The sequence below is a fragment of the Hylaeus volcanicus genome, chromosome 8 (assembly GCF_026283585.1).
Source record: "Hylaeus volcanicus isolate JK05 chromosome 8, UHH_iyHylVolc1.0_haploid, whole genome shotgun sequence".
NCBI classification, from domain to species: Eukaryota; Metazoa; Arthropoda; class Insecta; order Hymenoptera; family Colletidae; genus Hylaeus; species Hylaeus volcanicus.
In genome coordinates, this window is record NC_071983.1 from 10,093,878 (window position 1) to 10,119,323 (window position 25,446).

Below are 25,446 nucleotides of genomic sequence, written 5' to 3' on the forward strand. Positions count from 1 at the left end.
ACTATGGTGTTCAATACCTATATATTAGGTTATAACATCACACCGAGTATGTATGTGAACATTTTCGAATTACCGATATGTTCATGATTTTCAGTAATGATACAAATCAACTGTTTATGATGTCGTTCAAATAACACCACTAAAATTTTACAGTAATTTAATCTTTGGAGAAATGTAAATTATCAAGTACAAACATGCCACCGAAACCGGAACCGCAACCGCAATCAGAAACTAAACCGGAAAAAAAAACAGGAACTGTCATATGCGGACTTAGAAGTAAATAATTAAATCGAACTTTGCGATAGACCTAAAAAGATGTTTCTGTAGTGTTAAATATTTATAATTATCTGCACATGGCGAAAGTATATAGAACTTAATTTTATAATATATATTTACTTTTGTAGGCCCTGGTCCAAAATATAGACTCAAAACACTTGTGGGCTATCAAGAACATTGTCTTTCTAGGTATCGGAATCCGGCATATACATTCGGCTTCAGACATCCTTTTTTACAAACATGCGAAGGACCAGGACCAAAGTATTTGATAAAGGATCCAAAACGCGAAGGGTTTTCTTTTGGATTAGTTGGGAAGAGTTTTGGTATTTTTCATTTCACTTTTACAGTATTGTTTCTTATAACAAAAACTGTGCAATCTAAACTGGTGATATCAAATTGAATTAATCTTTTAATTAAACGTGGCAGGAACCACAGTTTGATTACATACTGTAAAATTATGGAATCTCCTGTTTCGATTTAAAAACAGATACTATTAGTTTCCATCTTTATTTAGTCACAATTTTTACACAGTACTAGGATTTCTACATTAGGATTTCTGTATCTTAGACACAACCTGTGGACCTGGTCCAAAATACATTTTACCAGTTCCAAAAGGTCCTGCGTTTTCACTAAAATTCCGAACAAAACACAGAGGCAGTTGTGGTACACCTGGACCTTACTTTGTGCAACTTCTTAGTGACAGTCCAGCTTTTTCTATGTATGTACTACCGTTTCTGTTACGCGAGATAACAGAAATGTGCTAACTGCTTTACCATGGTCTTTTTTTGAATTCATTACTATGAAATGCATAGTTTTTAAAACTATACCATAATACAATGCTATTAGCATAAACTATTAAAAAATGATTTCGATTATTGATCCTCATGTGTATTTTATAGAGGAAAACGTCTACCTGCTCTAAAATGTGACGCCGTACCAGGTCCTAGTCCTTACAGTGTAGACTTGGTTACAATAAAGGCGCCAGAGTATAGCATAGCGGTTAGGCACGGTGAAAAAGTAATTTGTCGCAGTCCAGGTCCAAAGTACAACGTTAAATCCCCCAGACCAAATCCCAAGTATTCTTTCGGTGTCAAACATAGCGAATGTGCTCCTCCTTACATCGTTGAATGTGATGAACAATGTTGAAACATTAGAAACTATAAATTAACAGTGTAACATTCTAAATATATGAAACAAGCAAGGATTCCATTATCAGTTTAAAAACTTTCTTGTGTTCTTTATTGCTTTCAATTGAAAGATAATAAACTAATACACGACAGACTATCTTCTTAAAGATTTACAACAAAGATGCACCAAATCGACTTCGAGATTTTTATACTCATGGGTGTGGGAAATACTAAACAAATTCAATGTGTATCACAGACTCATAATCTCTTCAATAATAACTCGGCAAGGAATTTACCGATCGCGCTTAATCCTTTCACATTTAGTTGCACATGTATTCCTGATGATTGTATTTGCAACAATATACGTATTGTTCATTACTACCCAGATAGCACAGTAGTTTTAATGGTTTTTGTAGTCGGTTATATTTTTTTTGCCAGAAATTATTTTTTGTATGGAAGAAAGCTTAGTTGTAGTTAAAGTATCAAGGAAATGTTTTGTTTTTCGTGTTTTTTTTTTTTGCCACGAAATATCGTCAGTATGCATGATTCGGATTTACATCATTGACAACAGAAGTGGCCTCATAGGCTAAACGTTCTGCTTCTCTTTGAGCGGCGATCACAGCGTGTTCCTGGGCAATCTTCTGGTACAGTTGATTATGTCTGGCCTTCGCTCTCCCCACGCTCGTGGAATCCTGTAAAACGACATACGATTGTCAGGTGAAAGCAACCGTTTCGAATCGACAGTAGCGATAAAAAGAAGGGTCCAGAAGAGTCTCCTTCGAGTACGCCTCCTCGCGAGTGACACAGAAAAACGCGATGATAAATTGAAGCTTCATACATGAGCCATTAATTATGAAAATGATCTAATTAAGTCCACGAAGACAAAGACAAATACAGTACCGCAGTTATCTTTCTCTTTTTAGCTGTGGTACATCTATGGATACGGGAATATGAGATCTGGCTTCCTTACTGTTCCCTACTCTATCCATCTATATTTATATCTAGAATATATATATTATAATACACGCAGTAATATACTTATGAAACATGATGATTTTTTTCATGTTAAGGAATGTGTATAAACAATTGACTGTTTATTACCCGTGGGAGATTCGCTGGAGTACCGTGAGAATGTGCCTCAGCTATCTTCTGGTAAAGACGATGATGTTTCTCCTTAGCAAGCTTCACTGCTTCGGAATCAACGGGTTGAGTAATCGTGTCTTCGTAATTTATTAAGGAAGCATGAAATCCAGTTTCGTCGGCTGTGTATTGCACCGTTCGCAGTTTATGTTTAGGGTCGATAAATGAATAAGAACCTGAAACGTATAAAGGAAGATTCAATCTCAAATTATCAGATCACATTTTTTCTTTCAAAGCGTAGTGGTTGAATGTCTCACGAGCGAACGAAGCTGTAAAAACAACATCTTTGCGAAAGTTATACGGTACAAAAGGGGACACCACGCGTAATAACTAATTTTTCATGCATTCATTACCTTGAATGTGTCCAGCACCGTCTCCATTTTCTTGGTGAACTCGATCAATTCTTCCAGGATATCGTTCTGCATGATACTGAAAATTGTAAGGTCTAGGCGGCGGTGGCGGAGTCGTAGTCGTCGAGTCTTTTGACAAAAGATGCGATACGTCCCCCAGGCAGGGACTAATCAGAACGATTGCGATCTGATTTAAAAATAATGTTGTTTAATTAGGTATCGCAATCGAGTCACTCCAAAATGCTTAATTCGGAACGACATAAATTAATCGGATCTATTTGTATTAGTATAAAATCAACATTCTCAAAATTCTCTGTATCGTTTCAAAAGTATAATGAAATCTTAGTTTTTCATTTTCAATCAATCCATAGTTATCATCGCGTATCCTTTCCCGTGCTCACTGTTTTTCTAATTACTGTTATCTTTTCTTTTACTAATTTCCCAAATAATACGCATTACGATCCATCGAAATGTACGGTGATGCAATCGCCTACGTTACTTTTACTTAAATCCTTTATAATAAGAAGAAGCTTCGATCAATTTGCAAAATTTAAAAAGTAAAATTAATAAACCGATTGATGTACTTAAAAGTCATATAATTATAGACTTTAGTTTACAGGATCTGAGTGTAATAAAATTCCAAACCGATTGCGTAGTTTAGCGATCGAGTATGATAAACGCAAGGAACCTTTCCAAGAGAACGTTCAAATATTTTCGAATCTACGTTTTCGTTGTTATTCTGTCGTATTTTACGTATTCGTATCATTAACGTTGAAATCGTTCGAGTGATTAACACGAATTTCCTCAAAAGTACATAAAGTGATGAATCAATTATAATTTCATGTTTCAAGAAAATATTTGATTAGTGACTCGATTAAAACAATTGTTGTAATTCTCGTAGTCTGGCATAATGAATTTTGTGAAATCGGAATACTTACGATTAGTTTCTTCATTGTCGTACCTCGTGTCGACACTTTCGATCACGCGAATCGGCATAAACTGAGGACACTGTCGGTGAAAGTAATATAAGAAACTGATGAAACGGTGGCTTGTACATAGGTGCGTTTTCCAATCTAATGAACAGTCCGCCGATGTAACAACATAATTGAAACATACTGTTGAATCTCCACTTTCCGAATTTGGTATGTAAAATTTGACATGTTTCGGTACATTTTTCTCAGCTATGCTTTATCTGATAGTACCGAACCTGTTTTTATTAAGTTGTTCTACAAAGTCTAAACTACAAAACAGCAATGAGTTTTCTTCAAAAAACATTAAAAAAAAAAAAAAACAAGACGACTGACACAAATTTTTTGTTTTGTATTTTTTTTTCATACTTTTTTATTTTTTATTGGTTTAACTAAACATAATTTTAACAAACAACCTTCGCTGTTTTGTATATAAGGCGATTCTGCGGCAAACAAAAAATGTCTGGACTCGATAAATAATCTGTAGCCTGATGGGGGACATATTGTTGAGAGCAGGTATCTATAATAAAATCAAATAACAATTGCATAAAAAATAAATTTTCTTAAAAATATATAACTATAAGTGTTTCATACAAATAATTGAAAACTGGTTTGAACAGAGACGCGCATGTATAACCCATCGTGTCGGTAAAAGAAACCGCGTCTACGTCACAACATTTATCGATGGTGCCATCTTACAGAAACTTGGGCATTTTCCCACGAATAGAGCCACCATAGTCTTTGAGTAGATAGCTTCACTTTGACTATGTACTCAAAGGGGTGCAATGGTCATGACGTCATAAATGTAAGAACACGTACGCCATCTATTAATGTACCATAAAGGATGAAAATGGATGAAAGAAACTAAATATAACCTGTTGATACACGTGTATATTTGTCGAAAGAAACTCTCGCAAAAAATATTTAATATCATTTGTAAAAATATTTTGTAAGTTAAAACATAATAAAAGAACAAAATGCAACATGACGATGTAAGTTGTTTACGAGTAATCTATAATAAATATTGACATTTATCGGAACCTTAAATTGTTATAGGTTGTGTGGAGCGTCATTAACAAGTCCTTTTGTTCTTTCAAAGTAAAGTAAGTACAATTTTTTTATCTATATATTAATTAATAGTAATCTATGTATATTACATTTTTTTTATATTTTTCTTCTATAGTGCAAAAACACAGAAGTTCTGTCGCAATGAATACAATCTTACCGGTTTATGTAGTAGAGCATCCTGTCCACTTGCAAACAGTCAATATGCCACAATTAGGGAAGAAAATGGTATTATATACCTCTATATGAGAACAGCAGAAAGGTAATAAAGTTAATATCAAACAATATGTCTTAATGGTAAATTCATTGTACCGTACACATAACAAATCTATAACCATGATACATGTATCATTAATTTTATGCAGAGTGCATTTTCCAAAAAATGCATGGGAAAAAGTGAAGCTATCTAGAAGTTTTGAGAAGGCGATAAGTCAGATCAATGAGAATTTATTATATTGGCCAGGTTTTATAAAAGCAAAATGTAAACAAAGATTTGTAAAAATTACACAATATCTCATACGCATGCGAAAATTAAAATTAAGGAGACAGAAACAAATTGTACCGATCCAAAGGAAGATCGAAAGAAGAGAAAGACGTAGAGAAGAGAAAGCTTTAATTGCTGCTAGATTAGAAACATCAATAGAAAAACAACTTATGGAAAGATTAAAACAAGGCATGGTAAGCACTTGTAACATTGTAACTGTAACTATGTCTGGATTGAATTGTATCGCTGCATTGTAATATTAATTTTTTGTATATCTATAGAATATTTGTAATTTTTTTAGTATGATAGTATTTACAATTTTCCACAACAAGTGTTCGACAAAGCTGTGGAAGCTGTTGAAGTTGAAGGTGAAAATGAAGGTGAGAGCGAAGAAGAATACGAAAGAGAGATAGAAATTGAAAAGGAAGTAGAAATGGAATTAGAGGCAGATGAAAGGGAAAGGGAAAGAAATCAGCCACATTATGTAGAAGCAGGCACCGATGAGGAAGATGAGGATGACGATTTCAACATTGAAGAACTATCAATGGTAATTTATATGTCGTTATGCATACACCACAATTTTTATTTACATTTAAGCAAAAGCAAATATCTAGAATTAATTATGTCTTGGAAATTCCTAGAAACTAATACACATGTATATATTTACTATATTAGGATGAAGATAGCGATTCCGGACAAAAAGAAGAAGTTGAATTGTCTGATGATTTTGAATCTGAAACAAGTGATATCGAGGTAATAAGATGAATATTTCTATTTTCTTTTAATTAATATATGAATGCGTGTAAAATTACTGTATTCTTACAGGATAAAATGCCCTCGACGAGTAAGAAAACAAAACGACCGAAAGTCGTTAAGAAAGACAAAACACAAAAGAAAACCCGTCCGAAGGTCGAAATCGAATACGAAGTTGAAAATGAATCACGTCAAAGAGTGCGAGCATAACAAATATTTGTTTAGGACAATTATAATTGTATGTTTAATAAAGTTTAAGTCTATTTCATAACTCAAATTATACTATAATAATTCAAAACTGTTTTGATCAAATTTAAAGAAATTTAGTAGATACACATTATCTATCGCACGATCTTCGATCTCTTTTTAAATTAGTTCCCGAGGTATTGAAAAAAAAAACAGGTCAATAGAAATCTATATGTCATATGATAGGGGATACCTTTAAAAATAAGAAGAGAATAAGAGAAAATTATTTGTAAATAGTAAAAGGCCCATTTCGATGGAGTGCATGTAATTCCTGTAAGAAATTTTTATTATTTTCCCTTGTTTTTAATCAGTTACCTCTTTGAGGGACATGGTTTATTAAAAAAATCCAGCTGTAGAAAAGGATAGTGCCAACCACTTACTAATGCATTTTGATTTGGACAAATTTGTATATCATTTATTTAACATCTAGCGTTAGTTTGTAGCTAAACTAAGCAAAAGGTGGAACAATTTTTAATCCACCTAACTCCAAAGAGTAAAAGTTGCATCGAAACCCTTAATGAGAGAATTGAAAATTCGCGCCAGGTTAAAGAGTTTGAGAGGTGTATGTATAAATCGTAGATGGCATTTCTTGAAACAATTTGTGCGGACTAGCAGACGACATGTTTGTACACAAGAAATAAGGTAAATTCTCTCGATTTTCCTTATGAAGATCATAAATGAACATGAATGAATTATTTGCCGTCGAAGCTATAACAATTTCAATAAACTGTGATTGAGTCGAATTCGTAACATTCCGCAAAACTCCAGCAGAACTAGAGTTATTTGCCAGCTATATTTACTTGGATGTCGTGTATGCTGTTTATCTTTCATTTACTGACTTGTGTGTAAACTTATCTTTCCGAACGAGAAACTGCAATGCTCGGATAAGATCTGCTCTACTCATGATATAAGTTAACGACTATGCTGCTAATTATCGTATTCGAATGTAATATTGTGCAGGTATAACAATTGAAATGAAATGATTTTTCGCATGTCATAAAAAAGCAACTGAAGAGAGTTAAAAATGTCAATTGGCGACTTGTTAGAAAGATTAACGAAGCTTTTGTGCTCAATTGTTTATTCCATAAACAAAGTTCAGTTGCATTGTTGCATGTGTCGTGTGTAGAAGTGTTACTTTCATATCGCAAATTGCCTGCAGCCAAATGTCACGAACTTTGCGTTACCCGTGACAGTACCTTTTGTTTGCTATAAATAGAAAAAGTAGGTTATCCCTAAAATCAATTCCGAAAATAGGGCAATTAACCGAATATGTTCATCGTTTTAAATAAGCAGTTTTGAGGCGAAATCTTACATCACACAGCTTCTGTCATTTTTTTGCTAAGTTTTCCTCTTTAGTATGTGTAATTTATTCAATTCAAGCATGTTCATTTTAACTGTATTTTAAAATGTAATATAAAACTAAATAAATAGGTTCATGACCAATGTCTTTGATTATCAATATAACAGAATTATACGTAGGATATTAATATATATAAATTTATGTAGCATGTTTGTCTTTTAATTGGCTTGTTGTTCTTATTGTTGTGTTACTAATATACAATTAATTTTTTACAGATTTATTATGAAATTTAAAGAAGTTTTTAAAACTTTCAATTGAACCTAAAATAAGGCTCAGTTATTACCTTAATGTAGCCTTATTTAATACTGTCCTCACTCTTATTTTGTGCATAAATGCCAAAATATTAGATAATATCACTATGGAGTTAAATAATGTGGGAAGCAACAAAAGCTCAATATACGTGGCAATATCATTTAAAAAATTATGTTTGGCAACAGTATCTTTACCTCTGATTACTCTTTTATTCTGCTTTGTCACTGCGTATATTTTTCAACAAGATGACATTCACGAAACACATTGTAGGGTATGTATATAAATCTGATATTTTAAATAATTGTAGTTGTTTGTATCATGTTAACTATACTAAAAGTGAATGTTTATAATCTAGGTTTACAATGTACTTCCATCAATTTCTGCCATTACTGGTGTATCTCCTCAACGATACTTGTGGCGTATATGTATAGCATTACATATTGGTCCTCGTTTAATTATAGCCAGTGTTTATCATGCGTATTATTATAATATACTCAAAGCAATCGAAGATGTACCTTTGAGAATTACGGGATGTAGACTTTTAAATTTATGTTATTGGTTGAATATCGCGGAAGTAGCAGCTTTATGTGGTGTTACATATATCTCCAACAGAGAGAATTATTGTAAGTAAAATTGAAAAAAGAATAGTTTTCTATTTACTATAAGATGATATATTTTTATTTATTTACTACGAAAAACACTGATAAGTGATGCTATATAATTAAATGTACATATTAATTATGGTATAACTGATTAATACTGTATTTGTTAATAAGTTTAAATGTTTCTTAATGTATATACATACTAAACTGCCATAATGGTATTGACTCAAATATTAAACTAATATTTATATTCCATGGTCAAATGTAGATTTATATTACATGTTTAAAACGATTAAGGAATTCCTTCTAAGAATAATTGATATTAATACCTTTATACATTGATGCTGTAATTAAAGTAATTTGATATGAATATTTCGACTTTTTAAAAATATTTAAAAGCTTTTGCTAGTCGATAAGACATGATCTAATCAAATAATCTGTATTGTGATGAATTTGGATAGTCGATATCTATCATATATATTTTACTAACAAATAATTGTATGTACATTTTAATTACATGTGTATTATCTGTTATAATGTTTCACAAAATAGATTAATGAAAAATATGTAAAAACCTATTTTTCAGCGGTGCATGAAAAAATCTTCATTGCCTTCATGATTAGTTCCCTTACATATATGCTAACAGCGGTAAGGCTGGGTCGCCTTGTGACACCAAATGCACAAAGTCTTCAATACAAACAGGCACTTTTTGTAACAAGTCTTATTAGTACTATTGGACTTATAATTTTCTTCCTAAAACACAGATTACTGTGTCACGATCTGGGTAAGAGAATTTATATATTTATAATATAAATGTAATACATGTATGCACTAATATTATACGAAATTATGAAGGGTAAATATATGGGCAATTTCTGAAATTGGTGGCCAGAATTTAAGGGTGTATTGTATTCATTATAAGGGTAATGAGGAACCATATAAACGTGGAACTGAGACTCACCAGACGGATATAACTTCCATTTATTCCACTTGCAAGTACTTATTTACGACAGATTTTTGTAAAAATTCTTGGTTATGGATATTATTAAGAATTATTTCCTTCAATTTTGAATTTTTTTTAATGATTAATTACAGTAGAGACTCATATTCGAACTAATAGGAAGACAAAAATGGCCGGATAGTGGAATTTTTGAATAATAGAACAATTATTTTCTTTCGCATTAAATATCATTTATTCAAGTAGAAACGAACAAAAATGAGTTTCTTTCAACATCTAAGGGTCCTATTACTTTTTAGCCGGTATGTCATATGAATTTTTTATTGTAAGCAGCTGTGTAGAATTACATTTTCGTTGTGTCTCAAACCGTAGAAGTCCTTTTTCAAATGACTCAAATGCTTCGACATGACAAGACACATTGTGCGGATAATAGAACGTCCGTATATTATGGATTTCGGATAATGGGGGTACAGATACGGGAATTTCTACTATAGTTTTGATTGCATATTTCCAATAAAAGCTACTGATTTCAATATTATGCTAATCTATTTGATAACGAGTACTATTGGATACTTATTATTGGAAAAAAATAATTCATCATTTCATTGTCCATATTTATTATCCCCATCCTTAGAATGAATAGAATATATTTCTACAATTTGATCATCGGTTTCAGATGTACCCTATAAGTGAAACATATACTAGAAATATCATTTACATATATTTAATAAGTAGCAATCATAAGTAAAGGGCACAATTGAATTTAGATTAGATTCATAGTTAAAGTTACTAAACATAAAACCTATTAAAATGTTTTTTCTCTAACAGCATTTAGTTGGTTTTCCTTATGCGAGTATGTGATTGCCTCTGCAAACATGGGTTTTCATGTTACCGTAGTTCTAGACTTTCCCAAGGAGCATCTGGTTGTTGGGAATGGTATATCCGCCTTAAAGGCGGAATAACGCGTCATAATATTTTATATTCATCATTATCTTATTATTGTAATCAAAGTGCCTACTGCCACTGTCTGGAAGTGCTATTGCCAAGAATTAAAATGAAATTACATATTACACAAAGCTGGGTATCCGCTGGCAAATACTAAAGAACATTTTTTTACATAATATGTCTGTATTAAAAGAATCTAAAAGGATTTATAAATAGTTACCGCACATTTAATGAATTCTGTGATATTTTATAACATTTATCGTCTATAACGTTTGAGACGGTCAAAAAGTAAAATTAAAATCATTATTTTTAAATACCGTTCTTCTTATGAAAGGAATAAAAAGAGAGAAATGTCACAGAATTAATTCATGATACGACATTGAAAATAATAAGTGATTATAAACTCCCAAAAGTTTTATTGAATGTTCCATAATGTAGACTCTTTTTATAAAATTTATTTATTTATTTTGTGAACAATTCTCGAAATTTTAATGTCTGAGCGAAAATATTTTTAAAAATATTGACTACGATATATTTACTGGTATACTAAATGCTGACACATGATAATATTTGTATGTACGTATCATGAATATTTACTACATTTAAATGGTTTTTTTGAAATATTTGTCTTGATAAGGATTCAAAAAATGTTACATACTAAGTGGATACACAGTTCAATGCACAACATTTCTCTAAATAACTCATATTTATAATTAAACAAGGTAATACCAGTTTGATCCAATGCTATACATTAGATTAGAAATACTTAAAATAGTTTTATCTAAATTGCTGCATTTAGTTGTTAATAATTTTTAATTTAAAGAACATGTATCTTCCAGTTATTTTCCGAAAGAATAACAAATCTAGCGCTTCCAAAGTATGGCACTGGTATTTTCCCAGGCAATGAAATCTTTAATGGCCTTTTGGGTAGTGGTAAACTCGTAGTGGTACTAGATAAATATGTATCCTACATACAAACAATATTAAATACTATAAAGTCCAAAAACTAATGGGATTCCATATTTAGGTTCTATGTATAGTTCATTTGAAAGAGGAAGAAAGAATTAATCGTGTAAAGGAAAAATCGCGATACGGGCTGGCTTATCAAGAGTTTTAGACCCGCTTATTTAGAGCATTTTTGCAAAGTGAGAATTCTAGTCGATAATTAATTCTAGTCGTTATATTTTTGATCTGTATTAAAGCGATATTACGTTGTCACGTCATGAAGTTTTATGCATTGTTAGCATGTAGGATGCATTTACGTCAACGTGACTTTTGTCTTTAACGGGGGTGCGTTTATGGAATAATAAATGTACGCAAAACTTAATTTAAGGTACAATAGAAATATTGTACATCGTTGTATGTACAGCTGTATATCAATATACTTTACCGTGCATAAGTATACATGGGTTGTACATTATGTAAAATATAATACAACCAAAAAGGAACGCATAATCGGTCCTGTACGTTTGAAATTGATCATTGCAATTTTATGTTACGAATATAAGAATTACTACTTACGTTTATGTTTAACATACAGTCTTTAAGTACAACATAATAATTAACACATAATTGGCATTTGAATAATTACGAAACACATAAACAGAAACTAAAACCAATAATTATCTTGTATAATATATTTCTGACCAAAGCTTAAATAACGTCCGAAATTATGGAACAAATTTAAGAAATTAATTCGTATAACTGTTTGTACCAAATTTTATAACCGAGAGCGACATACTCTCTTTTAATACCTCTATAAGGTATTCACAGTAATATTTGACAGAGAACATTAAGAAGGAGACCACATGGTATGTCGCGTGCCTATTTTAACGAGGCTTACTAGGCAGCTAGGAAACTAAAAAACATTTTACCAATATCAAACTTTATATTTAAATTTCTTAATCCTATTTCTGATAGTTATCTGTTTTATCGATTTATTTGTTATTTGTAAAACTCCTTCTTTATTTTTTTATTAAGGGTAAAATTCATCGAATAGTTACATTACATTGATAACGTAAATCGTAAATGTTTTACTTAATATATTTACTGAAATATTGTTTTCTTATAATAGCTAATTTCTTCGGTTACGAGTATTAAAATTATGCATTGGAATGTATCGTGTGACGTAATCTCTGATTCTGAATAATCTCGTTTTCGTTAATGTCTTTTTAATTAGCTCTCAAGACATTCAAAAAAAGTTTTGCAATAAAGTCTGTTTCTTTTTTAAATACTATCATTCCTACAACTTTCAAAATTTCACAAAATCGTATTGTTGTACGATAGAGAGTATCTTTAAAAATAAAAAGACTGCCGAACTTTTGATTCTTAATTACCGACAAGATCTGAATTATAAATACCGTTGTTAAAAAAATTATTCCTCAAAGTCTAGGAAATGTTTTAGATATGGTAACAGGTTTATTTCAATCGTGTCTATGCAATTTCTGTAATGAATTCGTGAGAATGCAATTCCTTTTGAGTTAATATAGTGCATTTCAGGCCACTTAACTTCGGTAATTAGGCACAATACATATTATAATTACGAAAATAAAGATAAAAATTCTGATTATTATTGCTTAATTATTAATTAATAATTATTTGTTGATTCAGCTACAAAGCCTCGTGAACATCGGCGCATAACTTATCACGTAGTCACCTTCTAAGCGAAACAAAGTTTACGATGAAACACGTTGATGTAGGTATCGGAATCAGTTTTATAAAATCGTACGAATATGTGTAATACTTGAAGACACCGAGCTGAATACATCGTTTAGCTTTATAAATGATATATTTCAGTGTGACGCTCCTTATATATTTTGTTTTAAATGCAAATAGACATGGATAGATTTTAGATAACGTTTAAAGGTGTCATTATTGCGCACTTTGTTATACAAACGTTCCCTGTACGGTATATTTTGATGTCTGAACAGTTTTTTTAATTTTTCTCAGAGCTTCGTTACGAAAATAAATTTATAAAAAATACAATAATTGCGTAACAACTGTTTGTTTTGAAATATTATCGTTGAATTTTGAGCAACTCACTTCGACGAATGGTCAAAAAGGTAACTTTAAATATTGAATCACTTAAATTACATATCATAACAGTTCCGTTATAAAACAGAAGATTGTTTCTATCCGTTTGTAAACACGATAGGGAAACGTCGATCGTCACAGTTGGTTTTTTCGATACAATTATCAGACATTAAAATCCGTGCCAAGTGATGTATTAAAGATACTCTGCATATATTTACTGTACTGGCATCGGCACCCACGGTGTTACGTAGATTAAAATCGATGTACAAAATATCTTTAATGAATCGCTTACCTCTTAATTACAGTGTAATCGTTTAAACCGTTTTACACGTTCAATTGCAATCGGTTGTTTATCGTGCGTTCTTCTTAATTATCCTTGGAAAGTCAAATTAATTTGTATATTTGTAGGCTGTTCATCGGTAGATGTAGGCGGAATATGAGATATCGATACTAAGAATACTCTGAAAGCGAGACAATTGTAAATTCTTCTTTCGAAATGGTTTGGAAAAATGAATAATTATGCAGTTATATTAGTTGGTCGACGAATAACTTGGAGTTATTTATTGGTAGATCGAAAGAGTATCTGGTTACTCGGTTGGGTTCGTTTCGATAGATAATCATCTTAATTTTATGGTAGGCTCTCCTGTACTTACCGTGTAACGTTATCAATTGGATTGTTTCGACGAGGTTACAATCGACTCGATTCGACTCGACTCGAGACAAAGAAATCTGATACGGTTTATGTAAAATGTCACGTCGGTGCCAGAATATAACGTGTTGATGAAGTGCAAGTTGGAGCAACCTTGACATGTGTCAGAATCTTTATTTAATTGATGTCAGCCACTTGGCACGATGACTCTGTCATGAATTAGGCTGAATGTCCCCTGCGGTTTGAGCAGAGATTCATTATGTAAAGTAGTTGAAAGCGGGTTCTGGAGCAGAGTGACGGGCCACTATAATTACAATAATAATTATACATTGGACGCATCGAGCGACGAATAACGATATCCACTTTTTTCCACATTGCTCCTCCCCGCGATTTGTACATATAGCGAGTGCACGTGTAGTTAAAAACTTAGGCGAAGAACTTTATATATCAGTAAGTTCGAGTCGCTTGAAATTGCAGGCATCCGGGTAGCGACCGACGAAAGACTCGATAATCGGTTTTTCAATTATAATTATACGTCAATTTTTCTCGTCGCATGCATGCACGCACCTTAGCATTCGCGAGAAGAGTTTTAGCTCGAACCTCAAAATTACACTACGAGTTAACGTGAAATTGTACCACGAAGACGCACAGTGGTCTGAAATCGCGAAAACCTAGCCAAAAATAGAACGAGTTGAAAGATAAATATAAAAATTGAAGCATTATAGTTTTTGCAGTCACTGATTGCGAATCTGACATCAAAATTTCGAAATTCAAAGTGGCAGATTCAACACGGTCACGATGTATATTAGAAATTTATTAGATTTGCGTAAAATTGGTACATTATGGCTTTTGTGGTCGTTGATTACGAATCTGACATCAAAATTTTGAAATTCGAAATTACGGATTCAATATGGCCGACATGTATCTGACGCGTAACTACGCTGACCGCCGCGCGCCATTCGAAATAATCGTGCGCGTCTAAACGAAAATTGATCAGAAAACCAAGACTGCAGATTACCGCAGCTTATTTTCTAATATTTCAATACTACGTAGCCTAAGCTAAAGATTGAGCGTAATAACAACGCGGGATATCACGGAATCCATAACTTTTGCCTTCACTGAAAATAATTTTATTCGTAAATTTACTGTTTTTCGCGAGCACTCTTTAAACTCATGTTTAGTATATACCCATTGTCGATGAATAATATCTCTATTTTACAGAATTAAAATATATCACTTCAACAAAAAATCACGCTCACTGAAACACAGGTCAAAATTCACAGTGCGCTAGACATAGCGTGCGTGTATGCTTGTACAAGTTGCAACTGTGAACTGACCTACCATGTCGGGTATAAAAGATAGTTTCTTGAAAATTTTACCTGAAATGCACTTCTTGTCACTAAACAATATGGCGTTGTATTCATTTCGATACAGGAACTTTCGTTTTTTGAATTTTGCCCAGGTTTTTACGATTTCAGACCACTGTGGGACGTTCCAATTCATCGTAAAGATACGTTCACACCCTCAGAGTGATCAAAGGAGAGTTATTAGCGAGAGAAATGTCGATGAATGTCATTGAACAAAAAAAAGAAAAAAAAAGAAAGAAAAAGAAAAAAAGAAAAACAAGTATCGATAGAAATATTTGTTAGACTCTTATTCCTAACGATATTATTCCGACTATTTTTCTAGAATAGTGATATTTGGTTGTGAGCTGATATTTTACGTAATGTTATTAACTGCGCACGCAAAGTATATTTTCTTCCCGTTTCGGTTTTGTAAACGATACAGAAATTTTGCGTGCCAGAATGAGCTTCGTAGACTTGATATTAAGCGTGTGTTGGAAAACTAGGGAGCTGGAAAGATTGCCTGTGGATGGAAACGAGACTCGGTGATCGGAATTTTTGGGAAAGGTTGCGTCGCTGTTTTCTATCGCGTAAAACTAACAGTTTACTCTTTCACTGCGGAGGGCGTATACATATATTCGTCCTTCAAAATTAGATTCAGATCCATTTTCTAGGATGTATGGGAGGCACAATCGGAGACAAATGTATATGAAATTTTAATTAATTAAATGTCTTTGTTGTTACGACATTTAAATGAACAAATTTATAGTTATAAGCTTGTTTTCAATGCCAAGTTTCTAATTTATTACGAATTTTTTTGTATTTATTTAATTTCAGAATTAAATTCTTAATATTTTTAATCATTAATAAAAAAACTGTTGGTATTGAAAAAATGCCTTGGATTCAATTTCAAATAATAAAAATACATCAGTTTCTTTTATATAAAGTGATATTTTTTTTTAAATTCGACAAATGGGTAATTGTCAGCTAAAAATTCTTTTCATTTTCGCCGTTGCGAATGCAATTGACTTTCGAGATGGAGAACTTAAGTTTCGAATTTTTATTTTTGAAACTAAACTTCAGATGGATAAACTGTAAATATAAAAAAAGTGTCCTTTTGTCATTCTCTATAACGTGATATTTAAAAAAAAACTTAATTTAATACCATTGCGATCACTCAGGAGCAATCTTTCGAGGTCTGCGCAGTATTTTCTGTATAATTCCAAATTAAATTGTTCAGCAATAATGACGCCGGTAATGAAAAACATATCGACCCGATAGGTACTTGAAACTTCAACGACGTAACACCCTGTTGCGCCGATAAGCGTGTTTCTTTGCGTATCGCGGCGAAGAATTAGAAAAATGCTTCGATTCGCTTCTTCGCCGGGATGGAAAATTCTGAAAGAAATTTTTATGCGGACGTACTACTCCACGGCGCCAATTTTCCAACATAATTTTGCTACCGAATCACTCGTTCTGATTCACAAACGCGTTCAACGGACGAATGAATCGACCGCGTTGTGAAAAAAAAAAACCGGAACAATATTTGACAATTCTGTGATAATCAGCACAAATGGCTGTCTTTATTTTACCGTCTTTCCGTTTCTGTGTATAATAGTCTACGAACTATACTCGTCATCGTCTTCTACCGGCTACCTAACGCAATTAAAGAGTAGCGCTACTTTCTTTATTCTGTAAGTTTTATTTTTGAGACTAATCGTTTTAGACAATGCTTCCATTCATTTGGAGATCCGCTTACACGTATTATCACAGAATTCGTTCCTGTCAGGACGCTTCCCGTCAACGAACACTCGACGTATCAGCACTTTTGGGTCTCGTAACGATTATGCTGTAAATCATAGTGCAGGCCAAGAGAATAATTTTTTAACTGGGATCGAATCGATACTCTAGCAATTCCCGCTTTCGAGCGACAACTTTTACATCGAATTTAACTAACGAAATCGTTATCGGTATCGTTTAAATTTGCGTAGCGTGAACAAGTCACCTATGATCATTTTCATCCGTTAATATACATTACCCTTTTTGCATTTTTCGTTGTATTTTTTCGTGACAGTATTACCGACGAACATGGTGAGATTTTTGTCTTCGACGAATATGAGATTAAACGTAATCTTGTTAGGACTATTTTTAAGTATATATAAACCCTATCACTCGTGAATAACAGAAATACTCTTATAAAGATATAAGTAAGTACTCGATGTATGTACGAGTAACCGCACGATTTTCGTGAGCTATGTGGCTTAACCCTTTCAGACCTGGCATCCGCAATTGAGGACACAACATTTAAAAATTATCGACACTATAGTTTAGGGCGAATGTCCTTGTTCACATGAGGAAAGATCAGTTTTCCTCCAAAACTACACTATTAGGGTTTTTTTTTAAATATTTTTTCCATACTAATTTTAGACCAAGTTAACCCTAAAAATGAAATCACATTACTACGAGAAAAAAGAATACTTGAGGTCTGAAAGGGTTAATTTAAACTCCTGTAACCTCGCCACCTATTTTGTATTTTGTTTCGTATTAAGCATTTTGTACTGGCGTTCTCTCGTAAAGAACGATAACAGCGAAAAAAGTACACAATTTATTTTGTTACATTGGGTTACAACCCCGCTTTTAAGTTAATCGACAATTTCAATTTTGTCGTTCGGAGGTGGGAATTACTGTACTTGATTGCAATTTGTGAATTAACGTTGTAAATTACAGGGTGTTTCAAAATACATACAGGTATACCCAGAGCTTACGACAAGTTCAAATCTGCGTCGTTGATATGAAACTAAATTGAAATGCAAAATTCAATTCATTTATATTTTAAGAGTTAAATCCTCCGTCGTAAAACGAAAATTGAGTTAAATTATGAAAAAAGTAATAGCTCACAGCTCGTAATTGTAGCATTCACGACAAATCGTCCTATGTATTTTGCGGGACCCTGTACTGCGTCGACGATAAAATGTAAAGAAATTGATAGCGAAGTATAAATGAATTGCACTCGTAAACGTAATAATAGTAGAAGAATTTGCACAATTGTCCACGTTGCGTAACTATAATTAATTGGAGGAAATAGTCGCGGTGTATGCACATCGGGCATCGAATCACGGCGATCGGTAATTTTCTAGCGCTTCACGTGCACACTTGATCTTCTCCTCTTGTACGCACGATCAATTAGAGCGAAAGTGATTGAGCATCAAGCCTGATTAAAACTTCGGCATGGTTGCCGAAGGTAATTGAACTCCGTTGACCTTAATACAGAGAAGGAACGAGCAAACGGAACGAGACAGAAAACTTCTCAGTATGTAAAATGACCAAAATAGAGGGTTGATCGAATCTCGATCACGCGTCACCGTTGCTTTTCCTCTCTGCCAATCGGAACGATTCGTTGCTGCGTCGAATAAGTTGCTGGCAACTTAACGTATGTTATCAGTAATCGGCTTAAGCAACGTGCCCTGCACTGTGATCGGACTGTACTTTCGCGGGAATTAAGTGTGAGATTGCGTTCATTTGTTAAAAGCTGAAAAATCGTTTTAAGATGGGTTTCGCCTTGTATGATACATGTAAAGGACGATTAATAAATAAAGCGTACCGTGCATGAACAGATCGTTCCAACTTTTCTTTTTTACTATCGCACAGTGCCCTAAAATCGCGAAAACCTAGCCAAAAATAGAACGAGGTGACAGGTAAATATAAAAATTAGTGCATTATAGTTTTTTTGGACGCTGATTACGAATCTGACATCAGAATTCGAAATTCAAAATGGTGGATTCAATATAGCCGATATGTATATTAGAAATTTATTAGATTTGTGAAAAAATTGGAATATTATGATTTCTGTGGTCGTTGATTACGAATCTGACATCAAAATTTTGAAATTCGAAATTACTCAACTCGCAATGAACTATATCAGTCTTCAAAAGTATTTGAAACATTAAATCAATTAGTCAGAAAATGCAGGAAGTAGTTCGTATGCTTTCAGTTGAGAACATTGTTATTGTTTGCTTACAGCGCGGGTTACCGAAAGTTTCGATCCGATTCGTTTCTTCAACTGGTTCGACGATGCGGTTCTCATAGTTTTCTGGTTTCCCTGAGGAGAATCCTTCGCGTATACTGTAGCTTCTTCGGTGCAAGCAGTCGTTTGAAAAACATCTAAAAACATGGTCGTTTCGAGTCACGTGCAATGAAAGCAAGAGGAATGTACACGCTGAAAATCGTTTGTTTACCCAATAAATCTTGATCGACGATACAAGTTTCGTTCTTCGAAGAATGCGCGTCCGCTTCTTCCAATTTGTCCATTTTCGTAAAAGCTTCTTTCCTGTTGCTCTCGTCGTTGTGCTGATGAAACTCTTTCGGTTTCCTTTCATCGAAAGCGACAGCAGCGTCTATCGAAGCGGTATCCATGCAGTTGCTGCATCGCCAGACGATTCTAGGATCGTAGACGTCGATGTCAACGACGGGAGGCTGATGACAAAGGGGGTGGTAGACTTCCTGACAGTCTTGACACTCCAGCAGAATCAGTGGCCCCAATTTTGCTCCGTTGCAGACCTTTCGTTCCACAAAGTAAAATTGGAATCGTTAATTGAGGGGTGCGCTGAAATAAGGAGACATCTCCGATCGCTAAAGAGACCGACGATGTCGATTTTATGGAAACAAAGCAGGAAGAAGAATAAATTTTGCACTAATTTTACGATTTTTTGTATAAACAAAACATATAATAAAATGTTGTTTTTACACATTAATATGCATTTAATAAAATAGTTTACTTGAATTTTTCACTGCTTTTAATTAATTTCTGAAAAAAAAACCACCTCTAAAAATGCAATTTGCAATTTTTTAGTTTGGTTGATTTACACAATATTAATTATATACTACGTGTACAATAGATATTAATACCTGTACCCATCAATTTTTAATAAAAGATTTCACTAAATAGAACATTTACATTGTTTTAAATAGTCGCATATTTCCCAAAAACGTGTTTGATCCATTTCGCAGATACATGTAACGCTTTACCGTGTTATAAAATGTACTGTACACCGTCAGCAATGTGTTATCATCAACTATGAAGAACCTATGAAGAAGAATGAAATTGTATAATTATAATAATTAATTAGACGTATACCTTGCACACGAGTCCATCTCCCGATCCCTCGTCTGGGATGGAAATCCTCGGAATGTCCCCATTTTCGGTGTAATCTTCAACTTCTGCCTCCAATATTTGTACAGTATTCCAATTTTTCTCCATGGCGCTATCCACGAGAAATGTCAGATTCGCGGACTTGTTCGAGGCACTTCCGGTTCTCCGCGAGACGACACAGTGGAGGTTCTCGAACTTGCCGCTCGAGAACGTTTTCCCACGAATTTTGGTATTTTGTAGAAATTTCTTCGGCATGCTTGCCATTAAAGTTTTGTCAAAACCGCACTTCCTCTCGATGGTCGCATCTAACATTTTACGAAGTCTGTCCGCGCTGTCGTCGTCCGTTGAATGTAGCAGAGCCAGAGCGTTGTAAAAATCTCTGTCGACGTCAGACGCATCTTCCGTATCCGCGAACATCTTCCAGAAATCTGAACCCACTTTCCCCTAAATTTCTTCTACATACTTTGGAACGAACGCTTCCGAAGCAGATCTTTTTCTAGAACAATTTTGTTTCGATTATTCTTTCGGAGCATACCTATTGCAGAAATAATCGATAATATTATCTTTTTTAATGAATATCAAAAGTGAAGAAGGGCACTCAAGTTTTATGTTACATATGGGCTGTTCACTGCTCAAATCGATTAACTCCACCAGTTACATAAAAATTGTAACGCTACCGACGATTATTTTTTAGCTATTCTTTCTTATTAACTTTATATACCGTTAGATGAAAGCTACATCTGTATTTACGCATTCTACGATATTTATTTGAGTTTATATTGCGAAGGGAATTTAAAATAACAATGTACATTATTTCATCGCATTTCTCGACTTTTCGTTTTATGGAGTTAATCGATTTGTGCAATGAACGGCTCATATGATATACCATTTCGTAGCCCTTGTGTATAATTTGATTTAACACTATAATACTTGGGTATTTCTGTTTTTATCAATTTAAAGAAATCGCGGAAAGAGTTGAAATTCACCTCCTACAGTCAATCTCATACATATTCGTACCTTCTATGTTTAAATTAAACGTTATAAATATGTTGATGTATATATAAAAATTCATTTGTTAATATTAAAATTACTATTTAATTTAGTCAAAGTTTTTCAATAGATACAGAGGGTGCGAATATTTATGGGATTGATTGTTATATCATCCTTCAAATTTAATTCCAAACCGGCAAAACATTATTTTGGAGCACACAAAATTATTGACTTTTGTTTTCACCATTTAGTAACTTTTGACGCCTGTAACGCAAAAATACAAGTTTTAGTGTTAGGAATCTAGCGGTTAGGTCTAGCTTATAGATCCGCCCCACCCTCTTCCACCCCCAAAATGCAAATCTACGGCAAATCTAGGTCTGGCTTAACAGTGTATCCTTTCATTTAATATAAAAAGTTCGGATGCACTTCATACCATTTGCGATTTATTAAACAAGAAAATCCTATTCGTAGTCGCAACTTCATTTTTGACCAACTGAACGACACCTCTAGAGCAAGAAACGAGACGCTTCGATACATCGTAACCTACGAAACACACTTCGCGGGATACAAATTCAATATATTGTTTTAAAGAAGAGAATAAAACTTACCAGAAAGTGCTTCCGTTTTTTTATCCTGTATCGCTCCGTTATTAAAAACTGCTTTCTTTCTAAACTTGAATCGGCAAGGATGAAAATTCTACGCGAACGAGACCCCGAAAGTTGAAGGCGACGTTGACGTTTGGGCAAATGGCGAACACTCGACGAGTTCGATCACACGAATGGCAATATCGGTAATAGAAACTCCGGATGACCGTTCGTTGTGAAATGTGTCGATGAAAAGTAGGTAGTTGGTATTTATCAACTCGAGCATCGACTTGCCCTGACGATTGTATATCGATAGACTTGTATCGATGCGCTATTGTTCTCTGGTCCGGTAATAAAAGCTGCTGTCCGTTTCGCAGCATTTGCAATGTGTGTACGATCGTCGAGTCACGAATATTCGTTAAAAATATGTGCAAAGAAACATTATTATTCGCGACGGGAGATTAAAATACCGAATCATTTGCAAACAATAATTGATTTCTTAAAACGAGAACTTTAATCTGCGGAGTGACATTTTTTCACGTTAATAATAAAAGTATTTGTCTTCGATAAGGGAGTAGGTCTAGGGAACGTCAGAATTTTTACATTCGAGTCGTTCGTTGCACAAATCGATTAGCTCCATGAAACATTAAGTTGCGAAATGCGGTCAATTATTCCAGAAGCAAATTATAGTTTGTGTAACTAGTAGTTACTAACTACGCATGTTAAAGTGGTTCGTTTTCAACTGTACTCGTTCGAAACGAAACTCGAATGCAGAAAGTATTAATAAGGATATACTTTCTATAATAAAATTCTTAAATTATTATTTAATTATGATTTTTAATTAAAAAAAGAAAAGTAGTAATTGCACTTTACAGCCTCGAGTAGCGATGTATCGCTCTTGGCCCTTTTTGCAAGTGTATAGAGGAGCGATAATCGCTCCTTGGCACTCGAAAGGTTAATAGTTATAAAAATGCAAGTGGTCGCTGGTTTTTGGAGCTCTTCGTCGTACCGCGTTGGTAACGAACGGTTGAATTATTTCAAGAGCGTGGAAGGGTTCAAGAGGAATCAAGATGTCGGACGACGCATTCGGAAAGAAGGCGTTCAATTATCGTGGACAGCGGCGGATTCTCACCCTGCAAGCACAGTACCAGAATCGAGTGGAATTCAGCTGAGAAGCCGGGCCCGGTAGACGTCGAACGAGTAGGATTATTCGCTGGTGGATCGGAGCTGGAGCCGGGACCGGGGTCGGGGTCGGGGCCGGGGAACAATGTCGGAAACGACGAGGACGGTATGCCGAGATATGCAGGATATCGCGCAGAACTGCGATCCTTCGAGGTCGGAGCAGAGAGGCACGGGTATAGAGCGGTGCGCGCGAGTAAAGCTGGATACATATCCCCGTGCACCACCACCACTACTACCACCATCGCCAGCACCAGCAGCACCAGCCCCCGACAGCAACGCGCAGGGAGAGAATACGTCTAAGTGTATTACCCCCGAGAGCGCACCGTTCCGCCTAAATATGTAATAATATCTACCGGAGATACCGGCATTCCACGACCTCGAGAAGAATTCGATCAAAATGTGTCGCGATACTCTCCTGGTATGCCAGGTGAGGTACGCGTCTCCCGACGGTTACCCTTCCTGCGCCACCTTTCCCGTTTACGCTTCTACGTCTTCTTCCTCGTTCGCTCAGACCCTCGTTTCCTCGTTTCCCCGTTTGTTCGGCTATCATCCGATGCGATATCAGTACTCCTGCTCTCACATCTTCGCTCACCTCCGACACTCTTTTTAACCAATCGGCTGTGCCATCCTCTTTTCAAACCGCGCGCCTATGTGTGCCGTGAGAATCACGCTACGACATGTATAGTCGTCAAACACAGAGTAATAGCGAATCGTCGTCCCAAAAATTCATGCCACTTATGAGTCTGCTACCGAAATTAATATGCGAAACATGCTCTTAAATAACTATTGGTAACTAAATTTTACGCATGACGAGTGTACTCGTCACGACACAAAATACTGCCTTTTCTCCAATTCGATCTACTAATAATCAATTGTAGTTTTACAAATCATGTGATCCAAAATAAATGTGAAAATGATTGCTTTTCAGGTTTTGGTCCAAATATGGGCTACTTGTATACAAACAGTAATTGATGACGTCATAAGTATAAAACCGCATCAAATTTTGTTCAAAAACTTTATCAACTACTATCTTGCAATTTTATGAAAAATAAAAAAACATTTTTCTCATTTTTTTCTATATAGAACACACATTGCAGAGCGTCCCGCGTAACTGTTGCATCGTAAGTATCTCGCATGTTTTTTGCGATAGAAAAAAAGTGTTAGAGGAAAACATTATTTGGTTTAGAGGGTTGCATACCATGGTAGACAACAAGATTATCTCAAGGTAATATTTTTCGAGATTTTAAGGTCATTGGCGTTTATTTAAATTGGACGGGTTATTTTTATTATTGTAATATAGTAGCTGATCGAAAGATCAATTTAAACATTTGTAATACATTGACCTTTGGATGGCCTTCTGAGGAGTTAGTCTTATAAAATCGTACTTGAATGTAGACAATGTAGAAGGGTTAACGTACGGTAGAATCTCGTTTATCGGCATCTGAGTTGTGCGAACGAATGAACCACAGCTCAAGATATACGAACTCTTAGGTGATCCTCCATTATCTGCACTGAGGTCGAACGTAATTTCAATTATACGAATGCGTTATCTTATAATGTACCTGTACAGTAATTTCGTTTGTATTCAGAATAAATTTCATCTGCGTCACGGAAGAAACAGTTGAATAAAGCAGAAGTTGAATGCAAGCAGAAACAACATAATGGAACTACAACAACCAAGAACACTCAGTTCTTGATTACTTTTATTAATTATGTTTAATTGTATATATATATTATTTTTATTAACTATGTTTGATTGTAGCTATAGGACAAGTTTAACAATCCCGAGGAACTCGTACTATAAGGTGAGCCAGTGAGCCATAAAAAATAATGTACAGTAAGAATTAAATGAATGTAAAATACGAACAATTGTAAGACTAGTACATCAGGTGTCACAGTCAAGTTATTCGACTTTGCACCCTTATAACTAAAACTGACTGATTTTATTGTTATTTTTTAAGGACTGTTTGCACGATTGAGAACATCTCGG

General features: G+C 34.2%; 5 protein-coding genes across 6 annotated transcripts; 3 read left to right on the forward strand and 2 right to left on the reverse strand.

Annotated features, from left to right (window-relative positions):
• The first annotated feature begins 70 nt into the window (after positions 1–70).
• Positions 71–1,427, forward strand: LOC128881498 (outer dense fiber protein 3-like). The gene is made up of 4 exons (XM_054132601.1): positions 71–276; positions 405–599; positions 844–994; positions 1,176–1,427. Exons 1-4 carry the CDS (start codon positions 195–197, stop codon positions 1,420–1,422), a joined length of 675 nt encoding a protein of 224 aa, XP_053988576.1. The 5' UTR covers positions 71–194; the 3' UTR covers positions 1,423–1,427.
• On the reverse strand, positions 676–4,379 carry LOC128881497 (uncharacterized). Of its 2 annotated transcripts, XR_008458092.1 has the most exons (5): positions 3,832–4,379; positions 2,897–3,080; positions 2,505–2,719; positions 1,700–2,095; positions 676–1,433 (listed from the first exon to the last, which is right to left on the reverse strand). XR_008458092.1 is itself a non-coding variant. In XM_054132600.1 (4 exons), exons 1-4 carry the CDS (start codon positions 3,844–3,846, stop codon positions 1,937–1,939), a joined length of 573 nt encoding a protein of 190 aa, XP_053988575.1. In that variant the 5' UTR covers positions 3,847–4,379; the 3' UTR covers positions 1,471–1,936. The 2 variants fall into 2 exon arrangements, 1 of the variants encoding a protein (XP_053988575.1); XM_054132600.1 differs by lacking the exon at positions 676–1,433 and having other exon boundaries at positions 1,471–2,095.
• Positions 4,380–4,694: 315 nt separating this feature from the next.
• LOC128881499 (protein MAK16 homolog) lies at positions 4,695–6,440 on the forward strand. Its single transcript, XM_054132603.1, has 7 exons — positions 4,695–4,853; positions 4,918–4,964; positions 5,045–5,188; positions 5,292–5,604; positions 5,712–5,957; positions 6,086–6,163; positions 6,236–6,440. Exons 1-7 carry the CDS (start codon positions 4,839–4,841, stop codon positions 6,371–6,373), a joined length of 981 nt encoding a protein of 326 aa, XP_053988578.1. The 5' UTR covers positions 4,695–4,838; the 3' UTR covers positions 6,374–6,440.
• Positions 6,441–6,578: 138 nt separating this feature from the next.
• Positions 6,579–16,294, forward strand: LOC128881501 (post-GPI attachment to proteins factor 2-like). Its single transcript, XM_054132605.1, has 5 exons — positions 6,579–7,764; positions 7,985–8,292; positions 8,377–8,644; positions 9,210–9,407; positions 10,410–16,294. Exons 2-5 carry the CDS (start codon positions 8,128–8,130, stop codon positions 10,541–10,543), a joined length of 765 nt encoding a protein of 254 aa, XP_053988580.1. The 5' UTR covers positions 6,579–7,764; positions 7,985–8,127; the 3' UTR covers positions 10,544–16,294.
• A 2,984-nt stretch (positions 16,295–19,278) lies between these two features.
• On the reverse strand, positions 19,279–24,123 carry LOC128881500 (integrator complex subunit 12-like). Its single transcript, XM_054132604.1, has 4 exons — positions 22,299–24,123; positions 20,686–21,196; positions 19,787–20,108; positions 19,279–19,712 (listed from the first exon to the last, which is right to left on the reverse strand). Exons 2-4 carry the CDS (start codon positions 21,115–21,117, stop codon positions 19,555–19,557), a joined length of 912 nt encoding a protein of 303 aa, XP_053988579.1. The 5' UTR covers positions 21,118–21,196; positions 22,299–24,123; the 3' UTR covers positions 19,279–19,554.
• Between the last annotated feature and the right edge of the window lie 1,323 nt (positions 24,124–25,446).

Excerpts from the sequence above, each read along its gene's own strand:
- LOC128881498 (XM_054132601.1), top strand. The coding sequence starts at position 195 with ATGCCACCGAAACCGGAACCGCAACCGCAATCAGAAACTAAACCGGAA. Across the intron at positions 277-404 it reads TGTCATATGCGGACTTAGAA|GCCCTGGTCCAAAATATAGA; the intron begins GTAAATAATTAA and ends TTACTTTTGTAG. Across the intron at positions 600-843 it reads ATTAGTTGGGAAGAGTTTTG|ACACAACCTGTGGACCTGGT; the intron begins GTATTTTTCATT and ends TCTGTATCTTAG.
- LOC128881501 (XM_054132605.1), top strand. The coding sequence starts at position 8,128 with ATGGAGTTAAATAATGTGGGAAGCAACAAAAGCTCAATATACGTGGCA. Across the intron at positions 8,293-8,376 it reads TTCACGAAACACATTGTAGG|GTTTACAATGTACTTCCATC; the intron begins GTATGTATATAA and ends TTTATAATCTAG. Across the intron at positions 8,645-9,209 it reads CTCCAACAGAGAGAATTATT|CGGTGCATGAAAAAATCTTC; the intron begins GTAAGTAAAATT and ends CCTATTTTTCAG.
- LOC128881497 (XM_054132600.1), bottom strand. Across the intron at positions 2,720-2,896 it reads CGGTGCTGGACACATTCAAG|GTTCTTATTCATTTATCGAC; the intron begins GTAATGAATGCA and ends TATACGTTTCAG. Across the intron at positions 2,096-2,504 it reads CTCCAGCGAATCTCCCACGG|GATTCCACGAGCGTGGGGAG; the intron begins GTAATAAACAGT and ends GTCGTTTTACAG.
- LOC128881499 (XM_054132603.1), top strand. Across the intron at positions 5,958-6,085 it reads ACATTGAAGAACTATCAATG|GATGAAGATAGCGATTCCGG; the intron begins GTAATTTATATG and ends TTACTATATTAG. Across the intron at positions 6,164-6,235 it reads CTGAAACAAGTGATATCGAG|GATAAAATGCCCTCGACGAG; the intron begins GTAATAAGATGA and ends GTATTCTTACAG.
- LOC128881500 (XM_054132604.1), bottom strand. The coding sequence starts at position 21,117 with ATGTTCGCGGATACGGAAGATGCGTCTGACGTCGACAGAGATTTTTAC. Across the intron at positions 20,109-20,685 it reads GAGATGGACTCGTGTGCAAG|GTCTGCAACGGAGCAAAATT; the intron begins GTATACGTCTAA and ends GTGGAACGAAAG. Across the intron at positions 19,713-19,786 it reads CGTCGATCAAGATTTATTGG|ATGTTTTTCAAACGACTGCT; the intron begins GTAAACAAACGA and ends CCATGTTTTTAG.